Source organism: Natrix helvetica, assembly GCF_964273705.1.
Source record: "Natrix helvetica genome assembly, chromosome: 3".
Taxonomy (NCBI): Eukaryota; Metazoa; Chordata; class Lepidosauria; order Squamata; family Natricidae; genus Natrix; species Natrix helvetica.
The window spans coordinates 39,566,365-39,578,861 of record NC_138549.1 but is presented as its reverse complement, the minus strand read 5'-3'; the positions used below and the strand labels follow the sequence as shown (position 1 = coordinate 39,578,861).

The 12,497-nt window shown below is 37.6% G+C and overlaps 1 protein-coding gene across 4 annotated transcripts in view; it reads right to left on the bottom strand.

Moving 5' to 3' along the window:
* Positions 1-1,441: 1,441 nt before the first annotated feature.
* The window catches only part of JADE3 (jade family PHD finger 3), a 33,356-nt gene continuing 22,300 nt past the window's right edge, over positions 1,442-12,497 (bottom strand). For all 4 annotated transcript variants that reach the window (XM_081949524.1, XM_081949526.1, XM_081949523.1 and 1 more), the window contains 4 exons: positions 9,682-9,798; positions 8,592-9,062; positions 7,791-7,908; positions 1,442-4,543 (listed from right to left, as the gene is read on the bottom strand). In XM_081949524.1, the coding sequence (XP_081805650.1) occupies positions 3,651-4,543; positions 7,791-7,908; positions 8,592-9,062; positions 9,682-9,798 (1,599 nt within the window). In that variant the 3' untranslated portion in view covers positions 1,442-3,650. The remainder of the gene's footprint in view (positions 4,544-7,790; positions 7,909-8,591; positions 9,063-9,681; positions 9,799-12,497) is intronic.

Sequence of the window (12,497 nt, the reverse complement as noted above, 5' to 3'; positions counted from 1 at the left end):
TTGAATCAGCCAGGCAGGTACCATGGAAGACAGGTAGTCCTTCAATAAACCAGTCCAGATGGCATGTAGAGCTTTATAGGTAGCAACCAGCACCTTGGATCATATTCAGAAGTGAATTGGAAACCAGTGCAGCTCATGAAGGAGAGATGTTACATGGCATACTGAGGCATGGCCATCATTGTCTGTGCCACTGCATTCTGGACCAGTTGAAGCTTTGAGGTGGCCTTCAAGGCCATCCTTTGTGGGGCACTTTGAAGTAAAGCTATGAAGTGACCAGGTCATGAATGTCTAAAGGGTCCCCAATCTAGGAAAGGGCACAACTGGCCCATCAGATCAAGGTGTGCAAAGAACCTTCTGGCTAAAGCTGCCACCTGCTCATCAAGCAGGAGCTGAATCTAGGAAGATCCCCAAATTGCACACCACTCTTGAACGGGCAAATGATATACCATTCAAAGTCAAAGATGGAATACCCCAGATTTTGGTGATCCATACACCCACAGCCACTGGGGCCTTGGATCAAGTCAGATAGTTCCTTTCCATCCAAACCAACAGTCTCCACAACACCTCAACAGTCAATTTGGTGAGGCCAGAGTTAAAAGATATAATTGGATATCATCAGTGTACTGATGACACCAAATCCCAAATCAGCAGATAATCTCGCTCAGCAATTTCATGTACAGTATATGTTGAATAGAAGAGAGAAAACGAACCCCTGTGGCACTCCATTCTTTTTATTTAATATATACTTTTTATGTGTGTTTTTAATCAGTCGTTTCTTAGGCCATTATTATTGACCTACTTTATATTTAATATATTCCTCTTTTTTAAATCAAATATTTAGCTTACTCTAAATTTAGAAGCTATATGGGGATCCCTTTAAGCCAAAGATGTATGTTACACACTTCCTAAAAGAAACAATAATGCCATGATCTTAAAACAAATTGCAAGAAATAGTAGCAAATAGTTCCAACGTTAATTGTGCAAAAGCAAGCAAATAAAAAGTACTGTTTCTAAACCAGGCAAAAGGTTGCAAGTTTTTCTGAAAAAAAAAAGTTATCAAAGAGGCATTCCTACTCCCCTTGTCTTATGTAACACGGGATGCCTTTGGTCTAATAGTTAAGGCACCAGGCTAGAAACTAGGAGTCTGTGAATTCTAGTCTCATCTGTGGTATGAAAGTCAACTGAGAGAGTTTTGGTCTGTTTTTCTCTCTCAGCCAAGCCACCTCACAGGGTTCTTGTTATGCAGCAAACAGGATGAGGAAGGAATATTAAGTATATTCACCGCTTTTAGTTATTTATCAATATAATAAATGCCATAAATAAATGTCTTTTCTAGGAAAAGATATTGCTAAAATGTTTGATTCAGAACTTTTGTTTGATCCCCATACTGATTTAATAAAGGAACAAATTAATCAAATGCACAGAATTCATTAAAACTCATACAAACTTATTTATATTTATTTAATCTGATTTTTAGTCCTATAAAAATTAAGAGTCATACATTATTAAATCTTTATATGGAGACTATACTGGATTATGTGCAAGTTCTTTAAGATCCTCAAGGCCACTTACACACACCTGGGGTTGCCCATGTGCTTTTTTTTTTTGGAGGAATGTTACTAGTCCTTCATGAATTAACTAAAGAACTAAATGCAGTCTTCCTAAGTATTACAGTCTTCAAATGATCACAATGAAAAAGGTAAGGTTAGCAGTTTCATAATTTAATGAAAAAAGTATTGTAAAAAGGAGACGTCTGAAAAAGATAGTCCATTTTTTTAAAAAAACTGAATTCGGGTATGCATATGTGTCAAAACAAGAAAACAAATTTAAAGGTAACACTGCAAAGTTAGTTATTGAACACTTTGTGAAAACTAGCAATTATATTTTGGAGACAGATACTTGAAATTATGAAGTTAAAAGGTCCTTCGTGTATCTATGGAAATCATATAAAAGTATTAGGGAAAAACACGTATTGCCTGATGAGATTTATTTTAAATCATCAATCTAAAATTTGCAAAACAGTTGTAGCTTGCAGAAGCACCATTTCTTTCTTTTTCTCAAGCATGAGTCATGAATTGTAATGTTTTCTCCCCCTGGCTGCTGAAAAGATTGTACCCCAATTTAGTCAGAACCAGTATGAAGAGAAATGAATTTTCTAGCACCATTCTGAATGGTTCAAAACACAAAGGCTACCTTTTCTCAAACTTAAAACGAAATACAATTGCATATTTACACCAAAGGAAATGCCTTAAAAATACAACTTTTTAAAGACAAAAAATAGATATAAAAGCTGACAAAGCAATTTTAAATATGCCTAAAACAAAAAAGCACAGACCTGCCAAAATTTATTATATAACTTCATGGGTCAATTTATTCTTCCTAAGTAAATTGAATAGTATTAAGGCTTTCAAGGACATCAAGGCCCTCATTTGTTGTTATTGGATTCCAAATGTACAGCAATTATTGTTGTTTCACATTATGGCATTACATTACCAAACTAAATATGTGATTGCTCCAAAAATAAAATGATTTTTATTCTGATTATAAATCAGTGTGCAGCAATGTATGCAGCAATGAACAAAAGAATAAATTATGTAATGATGTAATGTGGGTGCATTTTATAATATTACAATATGTTAGTTTAAAACAAAATTAGCTATGAAGATGTTTGGGAATCAAAAATACTTTATGATTTTTGATTATTTAAACCTAGAATTCAATGTACACAGACCTTTGCATAAACTGATTTTAAACATTTTGGCTCAGAAATCTGAACATATTTGTTAGCTTACAAAAAATACTAACATGTTGGGAAGGGAATCAAGTTTTAAGAATATATGGGAAAATTTGGCATCACCGGTGATTGCCTGAATATGTTAAAGAAATTAAGTACTTCTAGTGTTAAACATTATCCACATACCAACCATTTTTATTGGCTGGCTGCATTTTACAGGTGCAATGCACAACAAGTTACTATGTACAAAGGGATTAAAAACAATTTAAAAATACTAGAAGTTAAAAGGTATTTACAGAATACAGCAATTTATAATAGTGAAAAGGAACACAAATTTTAGACATTTACTATTGGGAAAAATCTAGAGGTCAGTGTGTGTTTGGCAGCATTAACTGTGGAGTTTATAAACTTTCCTCAATAGATTAGGATGATATATTCTGATGATATATAATGTTTATTTGAAAGTAAGCCCCACCGAGTTAAAATCGGTCCTACTTCTAGTTAGGCTCATATAATTTGTTCTAATATTGACTGAGAACATGATTTTTTTTCTAGTAGTCACATGACTCAATCCAGGAAAACACTTTAGCAGACATTATTTAAAATGTGACAATTCTTGCAAAGCTTGAAGTGTTTTCATGAAATGAGAACCTATTGCAGCTGCAACAAGAATTATCTAGTCACTTTGTAGATTGTCACAGGATGATGAAAGAGCTTTTTGAGTGTGTGTCCCCCCAAAAAATAGTTGGGGGAGGGGAGGGAGCAATCTCCTCAAAAGAGCAAACCATTGTAGTTTGGAGAAATATTGTCAATTGCTTGTGGACCCTGCACTCTAACCTGGAGATTTCTCAAGGTTTATAATCATTACTCTTAGATACCCACAAAGCTGAGCTGTTTTCATTTTCAGGGATTTCTATCACCTTTGCACTGAACTATGAGAAATCAAGTTTCTTTTTTTTCTATTTTGACAATCTCTACTGAAGTCTTTGTTTGGGCTTTCTCGGCCTGAGCTGCTTTTCCTCAGTCTGATCTGCCCTTTATTCTCTTCACTCTCTGCTTCAGAATCACTGAGTTCCAGATCAGGGCAATACCCATCATTGTCTTGATAGGGGGCACTCCCCATTTGATATTCAAAAGTCTGCTTGCCCCATGGACGCTCTCTTACTGAAAGCCTTCTTGAGGGTTTTTCACACCTGAGATCTTCGGTAGTCCTCACCAAACTGTTGGTTGCTTCTTTGAACGACCTGCTAAAGTGTTCCATTGTGGATTTTCTGAAGGTACTCTGGCTAGCCTGGTGGGCTGAGAGTACAGACTGTTGTTCGTATGTTGTTTGGCTGGAGCTGTCTCGCTGAGTGACATCTCTAACTCTGCTCATTAAGCCATTAGATTTTTCTAATTTAGAATTGTGTTGAATTTTCCCATTCCCAACAGAAGACTGTCCATGCAATGTAGCTTGAAGTGCCAGAGGTTTGCCAGATGATTGCCCAGGATGGAAAAGTTCAGATAAGTTCTCAGATCCAGAATCCTTTGCTACAATTCTAGCTTTTGTAATGCCTTCCAGTAAGCCATTGCTTCTGTTTTCATGCTGAAATCTTGAGTAGGATTTCATATTTGAAATAAACGTTTCCTTGGATAGTGAAATACCTCTTTTATTATAAATCATGGCATGGTTATCAGGAGAAAATGTTTTGGTACCAGTTTTTAAGTTGCTTTTGCAATCTCCCAATGATTTTGGCATTTTTAATTTTAAAGTGATTCGAGGAGGAGGGTAGAACAATGTATTGTCTAGTGCACTTGTCAAGGAATGACCTGAAAGAGATAAAGGTAAGAGAGAGAGATTTAAGACCCAACTTTTATCATGAAAACTTGTATAATGTATCCTTTATGAAACTGTTACATATACAGTAGCAACCACACATATTCAAAATGTAAATTACAGTTTTTTAACATTCCCTATTGTTCTTTTTAATTATTTGTTAAATTTATTTGCTGCCTATCTTGCTGTAGGGCAGTGCTTCTCAAATAGTGGGGCGGGCCCCCCAGGGGGGGCGCTAGGCTCCGTAAAGGGGGGCTCAGCTCAAATTATTTTATATATTTTTGTTTTGCAGGTTAAAGATTTTTTTAATATTGTGTTCCTTTAAATCCTGTGCTCCTTTAAATCTTTTCTGCTACAGTTAATAAAGCTATTCTTTGTTGTAAATTGATCCACATTTCTTTCTTTTTTTATTCTCTTATGCGTTAATAAGGATACAGTGTTATGCAGAGGTGTACTTATAACAATTTTATAGACAAATGATACTATTTACAGTTGCGCGGGGGGCGCGAAATGTTTTCTTCTTCCTAGGGGGGGCATGACAGAAAATAATTGAGAAGCACTGCTGTAGGGCTACTCTGGGTGGCTTACAACAATAAAAACAGAGAAATTAAAAGTGTAAACACAGCAGTAGCAAAGTAATGGAACAATACACTAAACAATGAAAAAAGGAAACAATGACAACAGATCGTATGAAAATAAAAGATGGGCAGGCAAGGAAGCAAGAAGCGAGGGGTGGGATTTGCAATCAATCTGATAGCCATCTCCAGCACAGTAACCCCCTCCCCTCCCAATTGTGTTCCTAAGCCTATCAGCAGAGCCAGGTCTTCAGGCTCTCATGGAAGGATAGGACAGTAGAAGCACCTTGGAGGATATGGAGTTCCAAATGGTGGGTACTATGACAGAGAAGGCTGCTCTATTGGATCCCGATAGTCAGGAGTTCTTTGACCGACGAGATCTACAGTAGGCCCTCTGCCAGCACAAATTGGGCAGGCTTGTCTTAGCGGGATGAGATGGTTCATCAGGTAGCCTGGACTTATGCCATTAAGGGTATTTTGAAGGTCATAACCGACACCTTGAACTGCACCCAGAACCAGACCAATAGCCAATGAACAGAGGTGTAAAATGGGCATTCTAAGGGCCCCAAAGAACAAGCTGAATCTTCAGAATGGATTTCAAGGGTAGTTCCATACAGAATGCATTGCAGTAGTCCAGATGAAAGATGGGAGTGGATCTCTCATTCCCTATCAACACCAATTGGTCCGGCCTTGTCTAGCCTCAACTTGCATAGCTGGCCCAAAAGGAGACCATGGTAGAAGGTATTGAAAGCCAGAGAGGTCAAGGATAACAAGAATAATTGTACTACCCCCATCTTGCTCACCGCACAGATTGTCCATAAGGGCAACCAAATCTGTCTCTGTTCCACAGACTTGACTGAAATGGGTCCAGAAAATCAGTTTCATCTAGGACCCTCTGAAACTGCCAAGCAACCTCCTCTTTTACCATCTTCTCTAAAAAGTGAAGATGGGAAACTAGAAAAAAGTTGTCCAAATAAGTGGGGTTGAATGATGGTTTTTTAAGCAGGACAAACCAAGGCTTCCTTAAAAGGTCCCAGGAATGTCCCTTCCTACAGTGAGGAATTTATCACTGAATAAACCCACCTGCTGGTCACCATTCTGGAGGCTTTCACCAGCCAGGAGGGACAAGGATCTAACTGTCAGGTAGTTGCACTGACAGTACAGCCACACTTCCTTAAATCCAACAGGACCAACTGTTCCCAAATTACAGAGCAAGATATCTCCCTAGGCATCTCATAAGGTCCTGCACTATGCATGGGTTCTAACTGGAAACAAATCTAAGCAATTTTATACAGGGCTTCTGCATAGCCCTGAAGATGATAATTGAAATCCACCTGGCCTAGGTGGGGCCATTGTAGAAGCAATAAGAGTAGATAACTAGCATTGTTTTGTCATTTTTATGAGATAGGCCTTAATAATTCTCTAATGTCCAACTGGAGTCATCATTCATTTTTCTCCAGTGGCACTCTAGGCATCTCTTAACCCATTTCAGACTCCTCAGTTCCTCCATGAACTATAGGAAATGATGGATGCAAAGGGTCAAGAGTGGTCACATAGGCTCAACCTTGTCCAGAGCCTCAGTGGACTTATGGTTCCAAGCCGTTGCTAAGGCTTCGGCAGCACTGCACAGCAAATTCTCAGTTCCTTCTAGCACCTATTTGGATCCATCTGTCTCCAAGGGCAGACTGCTTGAATGGGTCCAGTCAGAGTGGGTGGTGTAAGAGAGCCTCAGGGATATCAAGGAGTGATCTGAACATGGTCTTTTTGCTCTCCAAATACTGTTTATTTGCAGGTATTAAAGCTGCTTTGTTTTGAGAACATAAATGTAATCCATAACAAAAAATGTTATTAAAAAAACTCAAATACTTATGTACTGCTTGTACAATTGAGTATAGATGCCTGTTGGTATCTAGACTGCATATTTTTAAATGGGAAAAACTATACTGTACAATCAAACAAAAGCAAATTATTATACTGTCTGAACCTGATGGTGTACTGCTGCTAGGGGCTGTTAGGGGGCTCACAGACTACCAACCTTCTTCCGATGGTTAACTACTACAACTGCCAGCACAACATTCTTGTGTGTCTTTTTTTCCCTTTACTCTTCCACTGTCTTTAGTTATGGCTTGCATTACAAGCAAAAGAAAAATCCAAAGGTCACAGTCAATTGCTTTCTTTCTGCTAAGTTCCAGCTTAAAAGCTGAAAGGCTAAAAGAATTGATGTCAATGTGAGTGCCAAAGTTAATTTAATACAATGATTCTGCGGGTAATTTTGCAAAAGGAGAATACAGATTTGGATAAGCTTTGAATAAAAACATTAATTTGAAGAAATAATTAGGGCTAAGCCTGGGAAAAACAGTTGAGCAAGGTAAGATTCAGAGAAAAGGGATGATTCCCTATCCAGACGTGGAATCCTGTATAGATTCTCTCTAAAGCAATGCAAGCTTCACCAGATGTCTATTTCCATATTCTAGTATATGCTATAATTATCCAGTTATTTGTTACAGTAAATATATTACAATTACATGAATTGAATATAGCATATGCTGTAAGTATTAGATAACTTATTCTTGTGAAAAAGAATTTTTACGATCCAGTGAAAATAAGGTTTTAAAGGTTGAGAGATACTAATGTATAGAAAATAAATCTGTTATGCATTCATTACCTGCAGCAATTTCCTGATTAATAAGTTGGACTTGTAAATTGAAGACCTGTTCATGTGCTTTGCTATGAGAAAGTTTTATTTTTTCTCTTCTGCTTACCATGTAGCAAAGATTCCTTACCTACAGAAAACACAAAATCAAGCACCTGAAAAAGCTTGCAAAATATTTTTTTTAAAAAACCATTAAGAATAAATTCCTTGACAAAAGTTTATTTCTATCTGTATACTTAAAATTATTTACAAAAATGAAATCTAAAGATGCATATTATATTGAATTATCTTGGCTTAAAACAATTCTTTTTAGAACTCCAGTTGTAACTAACCATGCGTAAAAAACTGCTTCAACTGACAGTGGACACCCATCTGGTTACAGAGGATTATAAGGATCTCAGGAAGATAACTTTCATTTATAATCTTTGCATCTTATCTTGCAGTTAATGTATAGTTTTATGTTCACCAGAGCACTTTCTTTATGATCCCTTTAAAATACTCCAATTTTTCAAATTATACCCCTTTATAATTCTATAATCCCATTTTACTCTCCATTCACATATTATTCTTTTGGATACTTTAAATGTCGACAATGAAAAGATTAGCAGTGGCCATCATGTCGGAGAACCAGATTAGTCCCTTTCCTGTTTATTGGAGGTAGTTTCTAAAACCAGAGAGTTAAAAGGGAAGTCTATAAAAATCTCATCAATGATGTAGTATCTTTCATTTAATTGTTACTCTATCCCTCATTCTCCAGTACAGATTTTTTTTCTTATTGCAACAGCTTCATTTATAACAGCATCAATTACTTACCCTCTCTAAATCCTGTCTTAAATGCATAAACATTCTCATTCGAGTATGAATGCTATCTTCTTTTGGCTGAACCAAGCCATTTTCTTCATCCTCCTTGGGAGGAAATAACGGTTTATTAAAGTTACTCTTCCTTTTTAATTTCCAGTAATTAAAGGTCAAGTCCACAGTGAGCTTAGGAAGCCCCAGTTCTGCAGCAACATCATCTATTCTCACAAGTGAGTAGAACTCTTCCTCCAGTTCCTGAAGTTTCTGAGCACGCAAACTGGTTTTCTCCCTCTCAGATTGCTTCTGGTCTACTGTGCTCTTGAGGGTCTCTGTATCAGGCATCAAATTTTGCTTGGTTTTGCTATGCTTTAGACAATATGACTTGAACTTGACTTCATCACCATCATCCAGGATTGTTTTCATTTCTAAGCTATGCTCAAAGGCACATGTGACATGAAAGGCAGTGATACAGCTCTTCACAGAGCACTGTTGAATGAAAACAAATCAGGCATCAACACACTGAAATTCCCCTTAATAAAGCTCTCATAATTATAGGGGCTATCACAGAAAAACCTGAAGAAACACTGCTTCCAGCAATGCACTTGTATCTCCCCCCCCCCCCCCTCTGCAAATCCTTTGACCACTTCTGGAATTCCTCCTAAATCATCTTCCCCAAAACTAGATCACTCTAAACAATTCACCCCTTCCTGGCACACAGTTAGTAACAATTCAAGATTTGAACCAAACTTTTAAGCTCCTTAAAGAAGTTACATGTTTTTCTGTATGTGACGCACAGATACAAGAAAAAAGCATGTACCAACAGTGGAACACATGCACCCATGGAAATGCCAAATTTCTCCTCCAGCCCACATCAAATTGGAAACCTTCCACAATTCTACACATGCCTAACTATCTTGTTTAATGTCCACTTTCTTTATCCAAAGACCAAAGATTTCTAAAAGCTGCTTATCAGGGAACAAAGCGGCTGCTAAACTTGTATTCTTTCCTCATATTATGAGGAAGGTATTTGATACCAATGTGCTTGGCTAGTGAACCATTTCAATTCTTTAAGTTCAAACAATACAGCATAGAAATCAGTACATACTTGGATACAAGCACCAGTTTTCACTTTGCATAAACTGCAAACTAAAGCCCATCTACTTGGGGGGATATGGGACACTTTTGTAATCGGTTCCATCCTTTCTGGACAAGCAATGCTTACCTGCAATGCAAAACATCCAAAACTACTTTATTTTTCTACTTTAGCATTTTGCAAAACAAAGAAAACATTTAAACCAAAGTAATAATGCTAATAAGTTAAAATGAAATTAATTAAATTTCTGATAAGATTCCTAGAATAGCTAATACAGTTAAAATATAATAAAATACTATAGCATTTTGCTCTGAATAGAAGTGATTAATAAATATTACCGTATATACTTGAGTATAAGCCGACTCGAGTATAAGCCCTAATTTTACCCCAAAAAACTGGAAAAAGTTATTGACTCGAGTATAAGCCGAGGCTGGGAAATGCAGCAGCTCACGGTAAATTTCAAAAATAAAAATACAGGTAGATAACAATAAAATTGCTAAAAGTGTGTGTGCGTGTGAGTGAGACAGACAGACAGAGGAACAGAGAGAGGGAGAGAGAGAGGGAATCAGAGAGAGACTGACAGAGACGAATCAGAGACGTACTTTTAACTACCTGGCAGCGGCGTTTTGCCTTGGGGGGCTCCTCAGAACATCCCAAGACTTCGGAGGGAAGTTTACAGCCCTCCCTCGGAACGCTTCGGAGGGAAGCTTCTGCAAAGGCGAGTGACAACAAGTCTCCCAGGCTTTAATTTGCCGAGCTGTGCGCACGCGCCTGTTTTCCACGGCGTGGAGCAGCGGCGAGATTCTGCGAGGCGAGCGATGATTCCAGGGGCCATCCGGGAAGATGAGGAACGCGAGGGGGGACCCTGCCCCCCCCACTGATGGCCCCCGGAATCATCGCTCGCCGCCCAGAATCTCGCCGCTGCTCCACGCCGTGGAAAACAGGCGCGCGCGTACAGCTCGGCAAATTACAGCCTGGGAGACTTGTCACTCGCCGGGGTTATGCAGAAGCTTCCCTCCGAAGCCCGAGAGGAGGGAGGGAAGCGGGCGCCCAGCACACAGAAGAGCCTCATTAAAATGTTTAAAGAGCCACATTTTTTTTTTTTTTTTGTTCACTGGAGTATAAGCCGAAGTGGATTTTTCAGCCCAAAAAGTGGGCTGAAAAATTCGGCTTATACTCAAGTATATACGGTATATAAGCAGTCACAAGAGGGAACTAATGGAATAATAATCATGATACAAATAGCGCAATTGCCATACTAGCATCAAACTTCAAAGTATCCAAGGATGGGATTTGTATCATGATATGACCTGCACTGCAAATTTTCAAATTTATGGCTCACTAGGTGTACTACTGGTTTATAAAGGAAATTGAGGTTTTGAGCAGCACATGTGTACAACTAAAGACTAGGCTGGAGACGACTTTGCTGATGTCTGTCAATTACTTTTAACTAATATCCAACTAATTGGGCAGATTAATAATAAAAAAGATGTCTAAGAAGGGCAATCCTCAAAATGGCAAAGAAAGTACAGCTATGAAATTAAGACAGCTGAGTCAGCACCCTGAACTAGTAGTAAAATGATGGAGAAAGAGAAAAACGTCCCATATTCTCTCTAAGTCCAATCAAATGCAAAAATCAAGAGTTATACTTGTAAGGGTATATACAATTCAGTTTATATCACTCATAAATTGGTTCCTGTTAGCAACAAAAATATTTGATATTGTTTATATTAGTTGGCAAATATTTAAGATAAAATAGAGAGGATAGCAAAGTATTATTTGGAAATTAAAATAAAGATGAGTTGGGAAGAAAGGGATGAGAGGTGAGAGCTCAACATAGCACTCACCTTAACTAGTTAGAGCAGGGTGTCAAACTCGTGGTTCGTGGGCCGGATGCGTCACATGCTGGCCATGCCCACGCCCAGTTTAGCGAAAGGGAAAAAAGCCCCCTACATCACATGATGCTGCTGTGACGACGTAAGTTTGACACCCCTGAGTTACAGGATCGAATTATCAACTGTGAACTCTATTCTCTTCTGAATAGTGAGGGTGGGAGGAGTAAGTGGAAGAGGAGATTGGGGGAAGCTGTGAAAGAATAGGGGACGAAAAGGGTAGCTAGTCAGAGTAAGATAGTTGTGGTTTCATTGTTGGTAATTTGTTTTGTGGGATTGATAAAGAAAACCAGAATACCAGAAGTATAATGGATGGTTTCATTAAATGCTAGGGGATAAACTGATTCAATAAAAAAAAATAGAATTAATAAATACTAAAAATCCTTCAATTTAATTGAAGTTGTCTTAGAGGAAATATATCTCAGAAGAATTAGGATAAATATATTGGAAGGAAATTTCTTCCAGAAGGAAGTATAGAGGTGGCCATCATAATAAAGCAGAAAAGATTCAAAAAGAGAGGGAAGATTTACTTTTATTAAAGGGAAGCTCAACAACTGGGGTTAAAAAAATCTTAAATGAAGTTAACCTGGGAGAATTTTGTTCTAGGAGAAGGTTTAAATATTAATATAGGTACCAATAGAGCATTCAGGAGATTGCAGGCTTTGATGCAAATGCATCAAAGAATGGCTCAGAACTGAAACTTTCTAGATAAACTTTCACTGAGTAATTATTGCACTAAAGTATGGCCAATTGTTCTTATAAAAAAATTGCCAATAATATTCCTTGCCAATAACATTGACTTCTTAAGCTGAATTTTAACTGTATCTGGAAATATTATATAGGTTTTATATATATTACACTAATAACTTTTGATAAATTGCTGAAATTATTTCTTACTGCCCTACAGAGTATTAAAAATGAAAAATAAAACAACAC